Source organism: Neomonachus schauinslandi, chromosome 15, assembly GCF_002201575.2.
Source record: "Neomonachus schauinslandi chromosome 15, ASM220157v2, whole genome shotgun sequence".
NCBI lineage: Eukaryota > Metazoa > Chordata > Mammalia > Carnivora > Phocidae > Neomonachus > Neomonachus schauinslandi.
Genome location: NC_058417.1, coordinates 38,268,412 through 38,289,614, shown reverse-complemented (window position 1 = coordinate 38,289,614; position 21,203 = coordinate 38,268,412). Strand labels below are relative to the sequence as shown.

The window sequence follows — 21,203 nt, the reverse complement described above, 5'->3', positions numbered from 1 at the left end:
GCCCCTGGGCAGCCACTGATCTGCACTCTGTGTCTGTGGATTTGCCTATTCTGAACATTTCACATAAAGAGAATCATACAATATGTGGCCTTTTATGTTTGGCTTCTTTCACTTAGCATATTTTCAGGGTTCATCCATGTTGTAGCATGTATGAGCACTTCATTCCTCTTTATGGCCAAATAATATTCCATTATATGGATTTACTACATTTAAAACAAATCTGTTCATCAGTTAATAGACATTTGGGTTTTTTCCACTTTGGGAAAATATGGCTTGATTAGCTATTTTTTAAGGTTATATATTATCTGGTTAGTGAAAGAAATATAGTAGCACACATACTAGTAAACACATACATGCGTATATGTGGGTCTTGATTCTCTTGGAAGTAGGGGAAAAATAATACACTATCCTCTATGAGTAGTAAGTTCAAAATTATTTATTTTAAAGTAAGGTTACCACCTTATTTCCCATCCCCATAACCTTTTTTTAGGAATTTCAAATTAGGAAAATAGCAAAGAAATATTTTAGCTATCTTCAGTGGTTTAAGGTGATTCAGGAAATGCTGAAATACAGAGGTTGAGTTAATTTGCATTTCATAGGGTGGTTTGATGGATGTGTGCAACATATTTTAAGTCTCAGCAAAAAAATAAAGGGTTAACTAAGTCAGCAAGTTTTGATTTTTTTTGTTGGTGTTTAAAACAAATATTTTGTAATGGTGGTTTCGTGTTATAAAATGTATAAAGTCACAGTTGAATCAAGTATAAAAAACTGCATGTCAGTCAATATATTCCTCTTTTGTATTTCAAATAGTTCCCATGATTTTTCCTGAAATCCAAAATGTAAAGAATGTGGTTTTTTTAGTTTATTATTTTTTTAGAACCTCTACACCCAACGTGAGGCTCCAACCCATGACCCCGAGACCAAGAGTCACGGGCTCTTCTGAGTGAGCCAGCCAGGTGCCCCCAAAATGTAAAGAATGTTTAATTCACACAAGTCAATCCTTTAATTACTGCCACTGCTCCCTATATGGTTTTCATTTCTGTTTCCTTCTTATAATTAGGAGTCCCAGTCTGGATATCATGTTCCATTCTGAACTTAACCAACATAGTATCACCAGTGGTACATCTTATCTCTTCATCCCTAGCTTTTAAAGAGATGACACTCCATTGCTACTGTGGATGTGGCACTTTATTCATCAAGTGCTTATTGTAAATTGAAGTGCAGCCTAGTATAAGACCCAAGCTTTGAGTAAGCAGGTCTTTATGGAAGCAAAACAGAAAAAAAGGCCTTGGACTGAACACCAGTCTACAAAATAACACCATGTTGGGTAACAGGACTTCTGGCCTTACTAATCATTTTTATTTTATTCAGATAGCATTTGTTGGATTCTCTATGTGCCAGAGCTGTGACAGAGCTGTTCATAAAAATGAGTGAAAGTTTAGCCCCTACCCTTGGAGAACTCACAATCCAACAAGGCAATGGGCACTTGATCTGTCAATAAACTACAGAGGTCTAATAGAGGTACATGGGATATTGCTACATCATCAAGATACTCCAGTTCTGCCGTCTTAATGGAGTATATATATGAAAAGAAGAATAAATAAAGAAGAGCACAGATTTTGTTTTCTCATTAGCTTGATCCTTATTCCAGAAAGGGACTAACATCTGGCATAGAAATTCATTTAGCCTCATTTCACACAAATTATGAGTCCTTGGAGTGGGATGTTTTTTTGTATGACAATGAGTTCTAGCAATAACAAGATTTTTAAAGTAATTGAATAATTGTATTTATTTATGAATCTTTGAGTCACAACCTTTTTTCTTCACGCTCATTGTTTCAGCTGAGCCAATACAAGCATGAGGATTTTCGAATAAACTTACATTTTTTGCCAAGTAGCAGACCAACCAAAAAGTTATTAAAAGTTGGTTTTCCCAACTGATTTTTCTTTTTTAAAAAGTGATACCATCTTACAGGTAGTATTTATTCTACTTGCTCAAAAAGGCAACAGTTTTATGTAACTTTTTTGTTAGAACCTGCCTCAGTCTTTGATAGCAGTCTTTTGTTAGACAATAACACCCCTTTGTTCCACTGTCCATTAGCTACCGACTGACCACACCAGAGAAGAGACAGGAAGCAATGCCTCCTGTTGAGCTCCATTTAACACTTCAAGATCAAATGAAAGATTCTGAACAAACACAAAAACACAACCAATTACATGGTTAAATCTGCAGTCACTTTGAGATAGGAATTGCATCATGGAAATAGTTAACTGAAAACCAGACAATTAAGACTTGTGTGGAGATGAAAGATAGAAACCTGTTCTGTAATTATGACTTCATATTAGTTTTATTATTTATATCTTCAATGTATCTTTAAAATCATTTTGCTAATGAAAATTGGTACGCCCACTATGTAGTAGGCAAGTGACGTGAAGGGGAATTGATCCAGAATTACAGCCCTCCTCCTAGGCTCACTTACGAACCAAGTGTGTAAATTGCTCTTTGCCACTATCCCGTATTCCCCACACCCACCCCTTGCAACATTAAAACTGCCAAACACCACCCAGGAACGGATTTCCTATTTCATCATTTAAACCCATTATCTTGTCCCCTTACTATCTTGCCAAACTGGTTTCCCTCCACTTACATTTTTGAGACATGATGTGGCAAGATAACAAGTCTAGACTATATAAATAGACAGTTGGGTCTTCAAGTTGAAGCAGAGGACCGAAAGGCAGTGGTCCTCTTTGTTTGCTTTTCAGAGTACCGCCTAAACTTGTAATCCCAAGAGACCCTCTAACGCCAGAGCATTTCCTTGTGTTTTAAAGCGTGCCCATGTAATGGTATTACACAGCAAGCTGTCCAACCACTGCAAGGCAGAAGACCAGCAGTTTGGGGAAAAAAAGAGTACAGCACATTCTGTTGAAGCTGGAGCCTTTGCCTAACTTGCCAATTAGAAAACGGTTAACTTGGTAAAGATGAACCTAATCTCTACAGTGTGTTTATATGTCTAATGACAGATGGGATCTTGGAGTTGATATTTTGAGTGAACAAGCCAGGGACAGGGGTGGGGGTGGGGGGAAGCCCTCTCAATTTGCCTCGGAGGATTTTGTTGGCTCTAACCAGAGTTGTGGAGATGGGAAAGTCTCCACCCATGCCCCCAATTATCTGTCCATCCAAACACTTCAGAATGTTATCTTTTTAAATGTCAGGCATTTGGCCACTGTTTTACAGAGTAAGATTTATCTAGAAATGACTGTCAAGACGAGCTTGGTGAGTAACCAGGGATAAAAGGTGATGTTATCTCGGAAAGTTGCCATTTAGTGACATGCCCTCAATATGTTATTTAGGTCATGTATCCCCGCTCTAGCATCCTCCTGAATGTAGAGGATATTGAGTATGTGTCCTCAGAAAGCTGCTAGTGGTAATTGATAGTGACTTGGTAAAATGTAGACAGTGACTGCGGAGAGCTGAACAGGAAAAGTAGGCTGGTGACATAATGCTTGGGGTGAGTCCTGGGGCTGAAGGGACAGATCTCTGGGGGATGATTGACCCATTAGAGGAGTGACTGAAGACACCAATATGAATAGTGGTAAAATGGGGATGGACTTAAAAATTCCCACAGGACTGTTTTTCATTCTCATTTCCCTGTAAATCTTTCTGATAATAATACAGGGTTGAGGGGGAGGGACTGGGGGTGGGCGGGGGTTACCTGGATTTAATCCTCTCAAAATTGCTCAAACCAGAATGACTGTTCCCAGTCAAAGCACCACTTAACTGCCTCTCAGATGATTCTAAGAAAAAGCCTCCTTGTAACAGCCTCAGGAACTGATTTCAAATCCCAGGCCTTTGTCTTTCATCTCTCTGCTCTTGGGGCTCTGGGTAGTGCCACATCTGGTGGTGGTTTGTGTGAAAGGAAATAATATATATAATAGTTTCCTGTTTGGTCATTTAAACCTATCCCTGTGCTGGACAGAGTTTGACCCACTTCACTCAATAGCGAAGTGTCCTGTCGCCAAAGTGCCCATTATTTGCAACAGCCGGCCAGCCAAAGTGATAGGGCTTTACCGCCAGCCCCAAAGCTGCCCAGGCCCCCTATTCTGACCTTTATTGTTCTCGTTTACACAAATAGTATTGTTAATAACTGAAACTGGAGGCTGGGACTTATTTCTTTGGAGCATATAATTAAGTTTGACAAGAAACTCCCAAGTCTAGTAAATATGGTCATCGTCCTCTTAATCCTTTTTGGAGCCAGATTTCATTTTATTCCCGAATTTTAAAAACCTTGAGCTTTATAATTTACTGTACAATGACTGGCAACACAAACAAAAACATGCTAATAATAAAATGAAACATATTTAATATTTTGAATTCCCTTTTTCTAATTTGGCTCTAGTTTTCTTGCGCTGACAGTTTTCTTACTTGACAGTTTTGCCCTGGAGATGTTAGAAATGTATGGATACATCATTTTAGTTTGGACTTGCTGAAATGTTTATGATAAAACAGAGAGAAATGTTTGTAGTAACACAATATGAATGTGTAGGACAGGAGTGAGCAAACTGTGACCCTTGGGCCAAATGTAGCCAGCAGACTGTGTAAAGAGGTTTTTACATTTTTAAAGGGTAGTGGGTTGGGGGAAAAACCAAAGAATATGGAACAGAAGACTATATGTGTCCCACAAAGTTTAAAATATTTACTATCTGGCCCTTAACAGAAAAGTTTGCTGATCTGTAGCTTGGGCTAGCATCATGTGCTCAAGTTTAAAGCCTTATATTTAGATAAGCAGCTGGTATCTCTTTGAACTTTAGGCTTGGGACTCTTATTGACTACTGCCTGCTGTACCAGGGTAAATTATACTCTATTTATTCTAGTGTACTATTTAGTTGACTAGATGTTAGTACTATTTATATATTCTAATGATTTCCAATTCTGGCTGCATTTTAAAATCATCTGGAGAGCTTTAAAAATACTGTTGCCTAGATGCCTACACCAGAGATCCTGATTTCAGGATCTGAAGGAGAACCTGGGCATAGGTGTTTCTTACATTCTCTGCAGAGAGATTGATTCTAATGTTCAGGCAGGTCTGAGAACCACAGGCCTAAACCACTTAAAGGTCTATTTGTGGATTAACAACTAGACCATATTGTTAGGCAGTTTTTATTCACATTGTTCATTAGAAATATAATAAAGATGCATTATACAAATTGCTCTTTAATTTCAAGACAGAAGTGTTGCTCAGGGAAATTTTAGCTGAGACAATTTTGAAATGTGAGGAGCATATGAAACAGATAATGCAGAGCCCAGAGAAACAGAATTTAAAAGATAGGAACTGAAAGGAACATGCTGGAAAAAAAGAAAAGAAAAGAAAAAAACCACTCAGAATTTCAATACACAAATCACTGAGTAGATTTCTTGCTGTCTGGGTAAGTGTATCTATTTTCAAAAGTGCTATTAACATAAACAGAGCAGTAAATCTGGGGCACCATACTTTTTTTTTTTTAAGTTGTTAAGAAGAATTATATCAGTCTGCAGGTGTCACACACAGTTACTCAGAATCAGAAAGAAGGCTGATCGGGGGTTAGAAGATCTCCATCTATCTATCTTTTTGCAACCAACCACGTCCAGGCTGTTTATTTAATACTTCCTCTTGCTAATGAAGATACTGGTTGGGGATGGGTCGGGCTTTCCCATCTCAGCAAAAGACTGCAAGATTTGAACGTGCCCTGCTGCTGGCTTCGCTGACCACAGCAGGTACCCCAAGCGAGAATCTGAGCAGTAATAACAGGTAACAACAGAGTGTGCATCAGACCTCTAACACTTTCCCTTCCAGTTTATTTCCTTTTCCTTTTTTTTTTATTTCCTTTTTCTCCATCATTTACCACTGTGTTCTTTTCCCTCTTCTTTTTACATTTTTCCAAACCAGCAAGTGCGGAGGCAAGACACATCAAAGCAGAGATGGGAAGTGAAAGAGCTCTCGTTCTGGACAGATTAGCAAGCAATGTGGCAAAACGAAAAAGCTCAATGCCTCAGAAATTCATTGGTAAGATTACGACCCTTTTCCTGCTGTTGTTAGTAGATAGTTTAAATGAGATAACATAGAATGCTTATATATTACACAGGCCCTTAATTTCTGTTAAAATAAGGTAATTGGTTTTCCATTGTACACTTTTATTCTTTGTGCTTCATTTTGATAACTAAGGCAAATAGAATAAAATATTTTAAGTGAATAATCCTAACTCCTGAAGATGGGAGTATTTGATATCCAATTTCCTAAATGGAGTTGGTGTTAAAAATGCTGTTCCTTCCTCTTTATTCTGAATGACATATGTTGCATGAGAGAGTTTATGCAATTGACACCAGTAAGATGTTTGAGATAGCATTTTTGTAACCTTTTGTAATTATATTTTACAAGTTGGTTCCGTAATCATGCCCCAACTTTTTTCATGCTCTAAAACTTATTGCCATACTTTCTTGAATTTAATTGAGGATTGGCTTTGAGAGAAAGTTGGGGAAACATAGATTTAAATAACAAAGCTGGATTCAATCATTTGTCTTACTGGAGTTAATTTTTATGCTACTGGTTTTCACGTTGTCAAACAATGCAACAGAATGAGATGGCTAAGAAAGAATCCTATTCTTTAAAGTGTTGGGGCTGCTGAACGACAGAGATGTTTTGTCCAACTCTCCCAGATGTTTACATAAATGTGACCATGATATTTAAAATAGATTTGTATTTGTGAAGGGAGCAGCTGAATTGAATGTATTAGTTTTGCTATAAATTGAAATTTGGTGATATTGAACAAAAATAGTTATCACACGAAAATAGACCTCCCTCAACACCAGTAGAATATTAGAAACCTATCAATCTGTTTTTCCAAAGCTCCTTGGTGCTATTGATGTCTTATTACAGTCCGTTTGTGCTTAATTCTTTTCAATAGCTTTTACAGATATTAAGTACCTGCCTGGTTTTTAAATCTGGTTAAATTTTATTCTGGTCTAGATAATTTTTATACAGGCAGATATTTTATGTGAATTATAGAGGCATATTGAAAGAACTCATATATTTCAAAATTACCTAGGTTGGTCTTTATGCTTATTTAAGTGCTTATGCCTTATTTATTTTATTTTGTTTAGCTGGAAAATTTTTGTATCCTTTTAATCACTTAAAGAATTGTGTCAGACTGGGGTGCCTGTGTGGCTCAGTCGTTAAGTGTCTGCCTTCGGCTCAGGTCATGATCCCAGGGTCCTGGGATAGAGCCCCACATCAGGCTCCCTGCTTAGCTGGGAGTCTGTCTCTCCCTCTCCCCACTCCCCTTGCTTGTGTTCCCTCTCTCGCTGTGTCTCTCTCTGTCAAATAAATAAAATCTTTAAAAAAAAAAAAAAGAAGAATTGTGTCAGACTAAATAAAGTTGGTGCATTTCAGTTTAGAGAGACACACCCCTCCCACCCCCCACCCATTACCATCTTCCCTCTCCTTCCTGAGAAGTGTCAGGGGGCACGTAGTGACCTCCATGTGGGGCTTAGGAGCAATGGATCAAGTGGATCAATTGTGATTCCAAGACATGATCTTAAGACATTGCTCATATATCAGTTGATTTTCACTTCTGTGAAGAGGTTCTGACTGGAGTCAGAACAAAGGAAAGTAGAGGTTTTTATTCTATGAGTGTAATTTACTTTGTAATTAGATTTGGGGAAAGTTAGGACTCTAGAAATGGCTGTACTTGATGTGGAGAGGGACATGGGGAGAAATGGGCAAGAAAAAAAATGTAAAGTGACTCAATTTCAATCCAATTATGATAAAGGCCCTTTGGTCTAAGAGAAATAACATATGAGAGAAGATGCTTGGTCCTTGTAGCTGTCCTACACCTATAGTTGTTTTTTTGTTTTTTTTTTTAATTTATCCATTTATTTGACAGAGAGAGAGGGAGAGGGAGATGTGGGGCCCCATCCCAGGACCCTGAGATCATGACCTGAGCCAAAGGCAGATGGTTAACCGACTGAGCCACCCAGGTGCCGCTGTCCTAACCTATAGTTGAACTAAAACCCTACTTAATATAATAAAAGTTGCTTTGGTATTTTCATGGGTTTAAAAAAATACATTTCCTATGTCCAAGTCCATGCCATTCTGCTTGTTGCATCAGGGATCTGTTCCATTTGTTACCCTTGTAACCAAAGGATTTTTACTCCTTCATTTCCGGACTCAGGAGAGATGCTTATAGGTGCTGAGTTCTCTTATCTTCTGAACCATCATGTTCTCTCTATTTGGAATCAGGAAACCCAGTAGAGTTAGCTCTTGATTTAAGCTGAGGTAGCAACTTCAGGGCTTCAGGGCCCTGAATAACTGGGGGAAATTTTGTTTGGTAAATTGTGGTATAGCGCAGTAGGAAGAACACTGGATTTGAAGCCGAATGACCCAGGTTCCGATTCTAGCTCAGTCATTTCTTAACCGTGTGTGTTTAGACAAATCACATAACCTTTCTGGGCCTCTGTTTACTCATCTGTGAAATGAGGAGACTGAATTGGTGATGAGGTGATCGGGAAGGTCCCTCCCAGCTCTATCATTCTACAAGTCTGCAAGATGAATTAGCAAAGGCTGCAATTATGAATACTATTTTGTGTTTGTAAGCCTATATGTGTAGATTCAGGTAACTGTTTTCTCAAGGTTATACAGACAAGGTGTTTATGTTATGAACCATGTCATATATTTTAGTTGTTTTTTTTTTTAAGAAGGTGTGGTTAAATCTGAGAATCTATAAAACAGCTGCATTAAGCCCAACATTCATCTATTTTACTGAAGGCATTACTACTTGTTCATTTGCTCTTTCACCCATCCATTCATTCCCGTCAGGAAATGGGGACAGCACTCCTGTCATATCCATGATGTTCTTGTTCCTGAACCCTGTTCTAATCTTCTAGCATTAGCTTATATCCTGAACCCTCCTTTAAGAGATCGTTTTCAAATAAAGGAAACCCCTTGAGTCATTTAATGGAATCAACCTTTCTGATAGAAAACAGTAATATTGGGGAGAGAAAAGGAACACTTTGACACTGCAGTGTATGGGATGAAGTGCTGCAAAACATACGGGGCTAATGTTTTCCCTCCTCTTCTCTTCTGTCTCCTATATTTCCTCTCCACGGTGCCGTTTTCTGAAAAGATTCAGCTGCCAGGGAAATGGCAAAGGGTAAAGTGTGAAGGAAGAATGAGTCACTCCCTTTAATCCTTGCTGACAAGTTGCACAGCACTCAGACCAACCTTGGCTTCCCTGACCTCTTGAACTATGAGGGTAAAGGTGAAATTACACCATCAGGTCAGCCTGTTACTTTCCCAGCAGGCTAAAGAGAATTACCAGTAGGTATCATTTTTCACAAATTAGAAATGAACTGAGGAAGAGGGACAGATTGGGTTAAGTCTAAGTGCATTTAGAAACGCAAAAACTTGCCTCTATTGAAGAGTAAAAGTAAAATTAAATTGCTTCCGTAGAAGAAAAATAAAATCATTTCTTTCCTAATTCTCCAAGAAATTTTGTTTCATTCTCTGTATTTAAGACATAAATTGACATGCAGTCATTAGAAATCAGCGTCTTTACATCATCAAAATAATTCTTCATTTCTCTTTTCGAAGGACACAATGGCTCACTTCTATTTTTTATTTATTTTTTTAAATTTTGTTTATTTATTTGACAGAGAGAGAGAGACAGCGAGAGAGGGAACACAAGCAGGGGAGTGGGAGAGGGAGAAGCAGGCTTCCCACTGAGCAGGGAGCCCTGGGATCACGAACTGAGCTGAAGGCAGACGCTTAATGATTGAGCCACCCAGGCACCCTAGGATACCTCACTTTTAGCACCTAACCCTTTTAAGAGTTCTCCTTTCTCTGCATCTTATTCTCCTGTTATAAACTTGTTTGACTAGACTTCTAACTAGGCCATCTTCAAATACTTGGCTCAAAATAGAGGCCAGATTTCTATCCTGGAGGGAGGAGGAAAATGACTACATTTCTGCATATTTCTTTTTGATTTTCATTCCTTCTCCAAAAACAGATGTGTTATTCTGACCGAAGTGGTTACCATAGCATCTCCTTATTATTTTTAATTTTATGTATTATTTTATTAAAGGAAGTTTTCATGTTGAAAACAACATGAAAAAAGGTCTCACTCACCCGCGGTAAACATGTTAGTGAGGTTTTGACACTTCAACAAACACCATCGATTCTCCCTGTGAAGTAACTAATGAGAAATCGTCTGCTTTGGTTAACAGAGCGACAGGAAGCAGTTTGAATACCCGTTTCTAACAGCAAAAAGTATCTTCTCCCACCCCTTCCCAAGGAGCTGAACTCTATAATCCTATAAGTATTACAGAATCATAGCATTTTAAGAGCTTGACGGGGTATCAGGAACACCCAGCAAAGTTCATTCCCCAGGGAAGGAGGGAGGATTGGAGAGATGGAGAGATGCAGCTAGTGGGTGACGGAGCAGAGCCAGGACCGAGGCCTATAATGTGCTGCAGTCCAGGGCCTTCCTACCCTGGGAGGTCACCCAAAGCATAGTGTGTCATGTGTGCTATACCGGGGCTCTGGACATGGAGGAGTATAGTCAGTGAAAGCTGGTGGAAGAAAAAGCCCCTGAAGAAGGACAGTCATTCCCCACCCAGGGTGTGTTTTCTTGAGAAAAGAAGTCTTCCCCTGGTGACTCCGTCAGGACCGATGACATCCAAATAACAAGTCTTCTGCAGCAACAAAAAATGGTCCCCAGCTCAGTTTTCCTCACCCCCCACCCCACGGCTCTCTCTGTGTTTGCTCCCCTTCTTGCCTATTCTGTGGCTCCCTTCTACTTTCCTCCTCCTGGAAGAAATGTTAGTCACTTTAGTCTCATTTAGCTTGAGATCAGAGCCATTACCTCACAGATATTCCATCTACTCTCCTTGCCTGGCCCCCCACTCCTTTTTTTGGGCATGTGTTTGCAGGAAGAGTAAGTGATAATAGACATGGGATATGGTATGAAGGTAGCCAGCAAGTACATTTCAGTGACTTGAAGAAACTTAAAAAGAAAACCTGAATATTTCCCATCACCCCTCATGATGCCTGTAATAGTGGAAATGTGTTATATTTCTAAAGTTCAAATCATTCCCATCCCCTTCAAAAAAACCTTTCAATGGCTTCCCATTGGAATAAAATCTGAACTATCCAGGTGTTCTGAGTCTTGCACAATCTGTCTCCAAGTTACCTTTTCTAATTTTATCATTTCAGCCAACTAATCTTTTAATTCAGCCGCAGTGAACTACTCCCACTTCTATGTGTACTTTCCCTCTTGTATATAATGGTTCTGTCCATGCTGTCTGGAATGCCCTCCTTCACATCTGCCCTTAAAAGTACACGTGGTTGGGATGCCTGTTAGGCATCCAACTCTTGGTTTCAGCTTGGGTGGTGATCTTGGGTCGTGGGATCCAGCCCTGCATGGGGCTCCATGCTCAGTGAGGAGTCTGCTTGGGACTCTCTCTCCTTCTCCCTCTGCCCCTCCTCCCTGCTCTTTTTCTCTCTCTCTAAAACAAATGAATAAACCTTTATTTTTTTATTTTTTAAAAGATTTTATTTATTTATTTTAAGAGAGAGAGCAGGGGGAGGGGCAGAGGGAGAGGGAGGAGCAGGCTCCCTGCTCTGAGCAGGGAGCCCGACATGGGGCTCGATCCCAGGACCCTGAGATCATGACCTGAGCCAAAAGCAGACCCTTAACCAACTGAGTCACCCAGGCGCCCCAATAAATAAATCTTTTTTAAAAAAATGTACGCATGGTCTACATTCTCATAGTCTCCTGAGTTCTCTCTCTGCTCTGTTCTCCCCCTGTACTTAAGGTGAGTTTAATAGACAGTTTTTTGTGATATACAGAACTGTCTCCACCACCATCACTGCCACCACCTCAGATTACAAGGAGACTTTAAAAAATAAGTTAATATTTGTCCCACATTACGTGGCATATTTGAGAAGCTGTCCGTATTTTTCTCTCTTCACTTTCTTGACTACTCTGTACTTTGTTCTACCACATGGTATTAGGGGTAACAATTTGTAATGAAATTACAAATGCAGTGTAATGCAGTGTAATGCTGTGTAGTGTAAATGCTGCATCTCCTATTGGATTGCAATTATGTTTGTACTCCTCAGGGCACCTAACATGGTGTGAGGCTAATAATAATAATAATAAAGATCTACCATTTATAGAGTGCTTACATATGCCAGGCACTCTGTTAAGAACTTACAAACACCACAACAACTCCATGCATCATAGATACTTCTTGAGGCACGGTGCTAGTCCATTTGGAACAAAGCACAGTTGCTTGTCCACTGCTTATGGGGACCACGCCAGCAGAGAATCTGAAATCACTGCCAGTGGTGGGATTGTGCAGCCATGGACAAGGTAGCAGCCAGGAGACAGCAATTAAAGCTCAAACACAGGGGCGCCTGGGTGGCTCAGTCAGTTAAGCATCTGACTCTTGATTTTAGCTCAAGTCATGATCTCAGAGTTGTGAGATGGAGCCCCACGTCAGGCTCCACACTGGGCGTGGAGCGTGCTTAAGATCTTCTCTCTCCCTCTCCTTGTGCCCCTCTCCCTTCCCTCTCCAAAAAAATAAAATAAAAAATAAAATCTTGAAAAAAATGCTCAGACACAGGCAGATATATATGGGCCCTTAGACTGCATCCTAGTTCTCCATTAACTAAGTGACCTTGGCAAGTTAACCGGTTTGTAGGTTAGGTTCTTATCGGACTAAGAGAGGCTAATTCATCTTAGGCAAATGAGAGAATATGCAAAAAGTACCTAGGACAGCACTGGATATATAGTAAAGGCTCAGTAAATAGTAGCTATTCTTTTTTTTTTTTTAATTTATTTATTTGAGAGAGAGAGAATGAGAGAGAGCACATGAGAGGGGGGAGGGTCAGAGGGAGAAGCAGACTCCCTGCCGAGCAGGGAGCCCGATGCGGGACTCGATCCAGGGACTCCAGGATCATGACCTGAGCCGAAGGCAGTCGCCCAACCAACTGAGCCACCCAGGCGCCCTAAAGAGTAGCTATTCTTGTTCGTGTTATATATAAGGCACAGTGCTAGGTAATGTGAAGTATAAAAACCAGAGGTAAAGAGATCAGGGTGGTGGATCTTGTCGCTCGGCCCCAAAGGCAGAGGTCTGAATCCATGTGCTCAGTTAAGGTCCCTTTTAGCTCTAGGCGGTGATTCTGTCCTTTCAGGTTGGCACTTGGAAGCCAACAACCATACACCCTCGGCATATTGCAGCAACTCGGGTCAGCCAGTTGCTCAGTTTAGAGTTACCAAAGCCTAGATAGTAGGGATTGAGCCCTTTAAAAAAAAAAAGCACAGGTAAGGAATGGTCCTGGTTCCTAAACTCAGGACTTGCTGTTGCCAGTTGTACTTTCATCAGAAGGAAGCCTCTAATTCAGCCTGAAGCTGCTATCATTAATCATTCAAAGGTGTGGTATGATTCTGACTACAAGCTGGACTAGAGGCTCCGTGCAGGTTTGGGAGAAGTTACACTCTTGTGGTTTGACTAACCTTTTTTATGAGTGTGTTACTAAAGAAACGTGAGCTCTTGGCTTTTCAATTACTGTAGCTTACCCCTTCTGGGTTTCATACACATTGAGTCATCATGTCTACAGGTGACTGATAATCATCTGCACTACTGAAGTTACCGTAACTCAGAGATGAGGGGATCTGATGATTGCAGGTTGCGTGCACGTGAAGATCTGAGGCTCTCCTGTCTTCACAGTGAACAATGGTCTGCCTTAACCACAGAACTCAGTCACATATTTCCACTCATCCAGGGCTGTATTTTCCTCTTACTGTTTTGCCTCTTACAACTTTAGCACTCAGCTGTCTTCTGACATGTGCTGCAGGTGGTAGAGACTGTGAAACTGTAGGCCTAGTTCAGTAAAGCAAACTCTTGGGAGAAAGGATAAAAGCAGAGTTTGTGATGTGCCTGCCCCACCCCGGAAACCTTCTGGAACCTCTGTTAGATGAAAAGATAAAAAGATTCTCAGGGACCCCTGGTATTTGAAGAGTGGAGTATAGCCAGCCACACTGGAAAATCATCAATGACCTCGAAAAGGCCAAGAAACCAAAGTTCATCATTTCTATGTCACTTTCAGGGGAATGAATATTTGTGACCTTAGCTGGCTTTCATGTTCTCAGCCTCACTCTTTCAAACAGCTATCAAAGATATATCCAATCTGGAAGTTGAAAATAAGAACCACTGATGACTTTGGCAAAGGTCTACTTTTCTGTTGCTTTTTACTGAGTTGCCAAGGCAGGGTGTTTTTCTTTGCAGATTTTTTCTCTCAGGTGTTTGTCTAGAAACTGTCAGATTGGCCTTAAGGTAGTGTGGATGCAGGACAAATCCATCTTATTCAATTAGATCTTCTAGCTGGTCGTTCTGGCTTCAATTCCTCACTGTTCTGGTCTTACACTTTGCTGTTCCATTAATATTCTGAAAATTACATTTTGACACAAGCCTCCCTTGCTCAAGGGCATGAAGCGGTTTGCTCTTCATTCAAATCTAAATCTTATGGTTGGTCATTCAGAATGCCATCTTTTGGTTCTACCGCGTGTTAACTTTTTTCAATAGCTCCCCAGATCTGGGATGCAAAATGCCAGGAAACCCACAGGGCAAGAAAATTATTTCGTTTTTTAGTTCTCTCTCAATCTTCCTGATTATACCAAGGAAAAAGACTTAGACTTAATTTGGATGTTAGTTTTCTTCCACATTAATCTCACACTTGGTAATCTCTGTTTGTTTTTGTTTTTTTTAAGATTTTATTTATTTATTTGACAGAGAGAGACACAGCGAGAGAGGGAACATAAGCAGGGGGAGTGGGGGAGGGAGAAGCAGGCCTCCTGTCGAGCAGGGAGCCCAATGTGGGGCTCGATTCCAGGACCCCGGGACCATGACCTGAGCCGAAGGCAGACGCTTAACGACTGAGCCACCCAGGCACCCCAGTAATCTCTGTTTTTAACAAAGAGAGGGGATCTTATGTCCAGGTAGTCACAGTATCTGATCAAAACTTAAATAAATCGTTCTGTTTCCTTGTCTTTATTTTTCATAGTTACCTTCTATTTGTGGTGAGTCTAGCTTTCTGTTTATGTTAGTGATAGAAAGTTTACTTAAGAAGCAAATTCATGGGCGCCTGGGTGGCTCAATTGGTTAAACATCTGCCTTCAGCTCAGGTCATGATCTCAGGGTCCTGGGATCAAGTCCAGCATCAGGCTCCCTGCTCAGTGGGAAGTCTGCTTCTCCCTCTGCCGCTCCCCCACCCCCCACCCCCACTCATGTGCTCACACATGCTCTCTCCCCCAAAAAAAAAAAAAAAAACTTAAAAAAAAAAAAAAAAAAGCAAATTCATTTTAGCAAAAAAAAAAAGAAAATGTGAACTGATTCCAACAAAACAAAACACCCTAACATTTACCAGGTGCTTTCTATGTACCAGGCATTGTTCCAAGCACTTCCCAGTGACCCTGGGAGGTAGATACAGTTATTATCCCATTACACATGAGGACACAGAGTCACAGACATGTCAAATAACTTGCCTAAGGTCACGCAACGAGTAACTGATGAGCCAGCGTCAGAGCCAGGCCATCTGATCCAAGAACTCATGCACTCAACCACCACACTACCCTGAGGTGTCAGTATTGCAGAATGTGAAGGAATAAGTGAAGGTTGAAAATTCTGTATTTCCTACTCCCTGATACAGCTACAGCCAGACTCTCTTACTCTTCCCTGCTCCTGTCCCGCGTAGTCCCACTTCTCTGCCTTCAGTCATGCTCCTCCCTCAATTAGGATGTCTTGTCGACCTCTCTGAAAATCTAAGTTGTACCAGTACATCAAGACCCTTCTCAAAATCTGTTTTCTACGAATGCTTTCCCTGCCCCAGGTACTCCTGAATTTTTTGCATTTCCTTAACACTTAAATATACAGGGGCGCCTGGGTGGCTCAGATGGTTGGGCGTCTGCCTTCGGCTCAGGTCACGATCCCAGGGTCCTGGGATCGAACCCCATGACAGGCTCCCTGCTGAGGGTGGAGCCTGCTTCTCCCTCTTCCTCTGCCTGCCGCTTCCCCGTGCTTGTGCTCTCTCTCTCTCTCTCTGTCATAAAATCTAAAGAACAAAAACAAACAAAAAAACACCTAAATATACAGTTTGCACCAAACTGCCTTACCTTTGCCTTATAATTCTTTTTACAGAAGACATGTTACTCCCCTGCTTAAGTGCCTCAAATGTGGCATTTAGAATAAAATCAGGGTCTCTCCTGGGTGGCTCAGTTGGTTGGGGTTTCCAACTCTTAATTTCAGCTCAGGTCATGATCCCAGGGTCATGAGATGAGCCCCTTGTCAGTCTCCGCACTCAGCGAGGAGTCTGCTTGAGATTCTTTCTCTCCCTCTGCCCCTCTCCCCGCTTTCATGCACACATGCTCTCCCTCTCTCAAAATAAATAAAATCTTTAAAAATAAAATAAAATCAAAGGCCTCCACAGAGCAGGGCAGCCCTTTCACAACTTCTAACATTTATTTTTTTCCAATTCCACGGGTACAGGTCTCGTTTCTCTCCCACTAGGTTGGAGACACCTCAAGAACAGGAACCAGTTCTTCCAATTCTTTTGTTTTCTTGTGTTCTTTCATTATCGGACCCTTTACTGTATGGCAGTGACAGGTTTTAGAACCATAACATGCCTAGGGAGTGTTACAGAAGAGAGGATATGGTTCAGCAAATCTCTCCAGAATCTAGTGTCTACAGAATGAAAAATCATCAGCGATACCTTAGCCTCACTTTCAGTACTTGACACATCCTCCCTGCTTTCTCTTCCTTCTACCAGCCACTCACCACCAAGCACATCTGCTATCACTGCAGACCCTGCTCCTGCCTTCCCTGTGGCCAGAGAGCCTCTGTTTTCTAACACACAACACCCACACGCCCCAAAGGTGGCTAAACTCTGTTTTCAGAATTTCTCAGCAGTTTGACATGAGCAGTAGGAGAGGGTGACCACAAGTAAATTTTTCAGTTAAATGCGGGATGGGTCCTAATGATCACATGTGTATCAATGATGCAATTTTTTCAAGCAAAAGAATAATATACTTTATGAAAGGGACAAAGACCATGATCTTTCAAGAAAGCTTTTCTAAGACTTTCTACATTTGCAGTTCTTTTACTTAAATCTCAGTCTGGTGACAATGTGTTTGAGGAGTGGTAAGTTGGAGGTTTGGGGGCTATTTTTTCTGCCTCTGTAGCTGTTTAAAAAGTTGCAGAGGCCAGTTGCTGAGAGTCCCCACTTCTTGCAGCACTTCCGTCCCCCGAGCTCCCTTGTATTACAAGCAGAGAATAACAAGCAAAATAACAGTTTGGGAATTGATTGGGTGTTGAGAGTCCATGGACAGTCGAAGTGTAGAGGTGGCCATGCTCCTGCACAGTGGTAGCTTCCTGGCTCCCTGCGAACCCTGCCCTGGGGTCCTCTCGCTTCTTTTTCTCTCCTTTTCTCCAGCACTCCCCTCTGACGTGAGCAGTGGAAACAGCTCACGTTGTAGCCTCAACTCATTGATGTCTCTGACTCTCCCTTTTGCCTGCTGGCTAAATTTATTTTGACTGTCCAAATGTGTGCTGTCAGCCACTGTCCCTTGAGACTGTCCCCAGCACCAAATGGAATCATCCTGCCTGGGCTGGGTGTTCTTAAGCAGGCCGCATGTCTTTCCTCCCTTTTCAAGGACTCTGGATAATCATTTTATAAACTCTGCCTTTGTGTTCTTCCTCTTGTAATTGTTTCTTTCACTTGTTCTAGGTGAGAAGCGCCACTGCTTTGACATCAACTATAATCCCAGCTATATGTACGAGAAAGAGAGTGAGATAATACAGACCCGGATGATGGACCAAGCCATCAATAATGCCATCAGCTATCTTGGTGCCGAAGCCCTGCGCCCCTTGGTCCAGACCCCACCTGCTCCCACCTCAGAGATGGTTCCAGTTATCAGCAGCATGTATCCCATAGCCCTCACCCGTGCTGAGATGCCGAATGGTGCCGCCCAGGACCTAGAAAAGAAGAATATCCACCTGCCAGAGAAGAGCCTGCCTTCTGAAAGAGGCCTCTCCCCCAACAATAGTGGCCATGACTCCACGGACACTGATAGCAACCATGAAGAACGCCAGAATCACATCTACCAGCAAAATCACATGGTCCCCCCTAGGGCCCGCAATGGGATGCCACTTCTGAAGGAGGTCCCCCGCTCTTATGAACTCCTCAAGCCCCCACCCATCTGTCCAAGAGACTCCATCAAAGTGATCAACAAAGAAGGGGAGGTGATGGATGTGTATCGGTGTGACCACTGTCGAGTCCTCTTCCTGGATTATGTGATGTTCACTATTCACATGGGTTGCCACGGCTTTCGTGACCCTTTTGAGTGTAACATGTGTGGGTATCGAAGCCATGATCGGTATGAGTTCTCGTCTCACATAGCCAGAGGGGAGCACAGAGCCACGCTGAAGTGAACATCTGGTCCCAGAGATGATTGACGTCTGAGCATTCGACATCATTTGTAAAAACCAACACCCCACCTAACAAGTTATTCTCCGAACAAACTCAGTTCCAAACTCCTCTCCATACCATTTTTAGTGTCCAAAGGGTCATGTTCACATGGGCAACAGGGAAACGCTGTCTTCATTCAGAAATTGTTTGCAGATATATCATGTTATCATTTTTGTGAAACATTTGTTTTCTCATCAGGGACTTGAATTTTTATGATATTTAAAAGCCAGTGAAGTCTTTGGTCATTATCTTTTGCAGCAATGGAACAAGCGGTCCTTGGGGTTTGTTGCCAGTCAAAAGAGTCCCCCAGTTGTGCTGCATGAGACATTCTTTCTGAGATACATCCATGGAAAAGCCTTTTGGTCATACGCCAGTTCCACAAAGAAGAAGAGCTCACCAGCTAACCTCTCTGGGAAGCCACACCCTTCTGCACTTAACACAGGCTGGAAGTCTAGGATATAATCTCCTCATCCCAAATTAGAGTCTAATAGGAAGGAAAAGAACAGCCATAAAATAAGTATCTGTTATCAGTTACTGAAGACTCCAGTCTCCAAGCATCAGACCCATTTCTTACAACACAATGAAAAAAAAAAAAAATCAAGTCATTTGATGATACTTCTGCTTCTACCCTTTTACCCTCCTGTATCAATTAAAAAGCTGCTTTGGGTTAAACCAATCATCATAGGAGGAATTCTATACCAGAAGAACTAATGGTTTTAAACATAGGCCATAATTGAAACTCCACAAAGTTGTCCGCTATGGCGTCTATGTCCTGTGATCAAGAGTGGCAGAACTGGACTCTGAGGGGTAGATGGTTTAACGCCGGGAGGAGGCGGGGAGAGCTACTTGAAAGTTCTTGGTCTCCTTCATGGAGCATTAGTATACAGGCCTAAAGCAAACTTGCCAATGATTTTTTTTTGACAGAAAACAGCCAAACAATCCAAAAAAGCGTGAACTATTCTCCCCCTCCCCACAGGCGCTTCCTGAAGAAGTTAAGGAGGGGCGCACCTCTGCTGACAGGTTCTCCGTGATCAAGCCGGGTGGATTTTTCTCCCCATTTTAAGTGGAGCTACTGTAGGCCAGGAAGATTCCCGAAAGTCAGATCTTGGTCCTGCAGATGTATTGGGCAGCTTTGTAGTTAATTATGAGAGACATGCTATCAAGGAAAAGCGCAGGGATAATTGTAAAATTAGTACTGCAATAGGGGGTCCCAAAATCTGTTTGTGAATTCCATATTGGCTGCTAATTAGCTATATGACTTTGGGCGAATCAGTAAACTCTTAAAACTGAGTTTCTTCAACCATAAAATAAGAGTTGGGCTTAGACACTCTCTAAGGTCCCTTCCAGCTTTAAATTTATGTGATACGCTGTAACCCCAGTTATCTTTTAAGCCTTTTAATGTATGGGTATTAAGCAGGAGAATATGTATATGAATACCTGTTTCACATTTCTTTGGTGTGAAAATGGTAGTGTTAAGTTTTTCCTTTAACCACTGAGTCGTGAATGTGAAGAGGATGGTGGGGAGGAACAAAAAAACAGGAAGGTATTTTGATCTTGCCCCAAAGTGTACACACAAAGTGGCACCTGCAGCTGCTTTTGCCAAAGCCTTTTTTTTCCCCCCCTTTTTAAGAACTGGTGTTAGCGAAAATAAATTCTGCTTCCAGGGACAAATTCGTGGAGCCTATTTACAAATTAAGAGTAGTTTTGTGCACATTTCTACCAGAGTCAAGAATCCCCAATTCCTGTTAGATTCACATTTTATGTATCTGCCTTGGTATTTCGAAAGGGCTTAGGCATTAGACTCAAACTCAACTAATTTATGTGCTGCCAGTAATTAAAATGTTCCACCTCAGACTGCACAAATGGCTTATCCTTCTTTGTAGCATGGCGTCTGTCTCAGGAAAAAAGATTTTGTGAAATTCCATGGTAACAGTCCCAACATGTTTGAGATTTCGGCTAAAAGACTAGATGTATTTCAGTGCAGAGTCTTCAGCATTTCGCTGTATTTCCGTAATCCTAGACTCCAAGCTACACCAGGTTACTGACACCCACTGTGGCAGAGGACCTGCTTATTATACTCTTGAAATGCCACACATCTTGTTGACTTTCAGGGGACAAAAGAAAGAATCTGGAAGCGAGAATTAGTTGGAGAGAAAGCAGGGGAAAGCAAGCATTTCCAACAGATTCGTGGGAAAGTCTTTCTGAAGAAGCCAACTTTTGCACCTTAAGATAGTGAAAGAGGCCCATCCCGCTGACCTGGGGACTTTTTTGAAGACATGACCTTCATTTTCCCTGTGACTAACAGATTTTCTGAATGATTTCCATTCTTCTGAGGTCAGTTTTCTAAGTGGGATGACCACTCACAAATGCTACTTTCACTGTAGCGTTCTGGGCCTAGATTGGGGCACACCAAGTCCAGAGGAAATTTATATGTGCAAACTCCACATTTGTAAATTGTAAAGTTGAACCAGGTAGTATGTAGTGGTTGCCACCACACTGGTAAACATTTCCTTCTGTAGGCACCCCTTATACCAATAAATGCCCCTTCCCCTTGCTGGGGGTAAGGGGAGAGGGTGAAGGAGAATCTTGGCACAATCGCCAAGAGAGAGGGGCAGAGTCAGAATTCACATCCGACCGTGTTGGACAG

The 21,203-nt window shown here is 41.5% G+C and overlaps 1 protein-coding gene across 1 annotated transcript in view; it reads left to right on the top strand.

The window, feature by feature from the left end:
• The window catches only part of IKZF3 (IKAROS family zinc finger 3), an 80,223-nt gene extending 61,704 nt beyond the window's left edge, over nucleotides 1–18,519 (top strand). The window contains exons 8-9 of the mRNA XM_021704372.1: nucleotides 5,924–6,040; nucleotides 17,816–18,519. Coding sequence (XP_021560047.1) covers nucleotides 5,924–6,040; nucleotides 17,816–18,519 — 821 coding nt within the window. The remainder of the gene's footprint in view (nucleotides 1–5,923; nucleotides 6,041–17,815) is intronic.
• The last annotated feature ends 2,684 nt before the right edge of the window (nucleotides 18,520–21,203 follow it).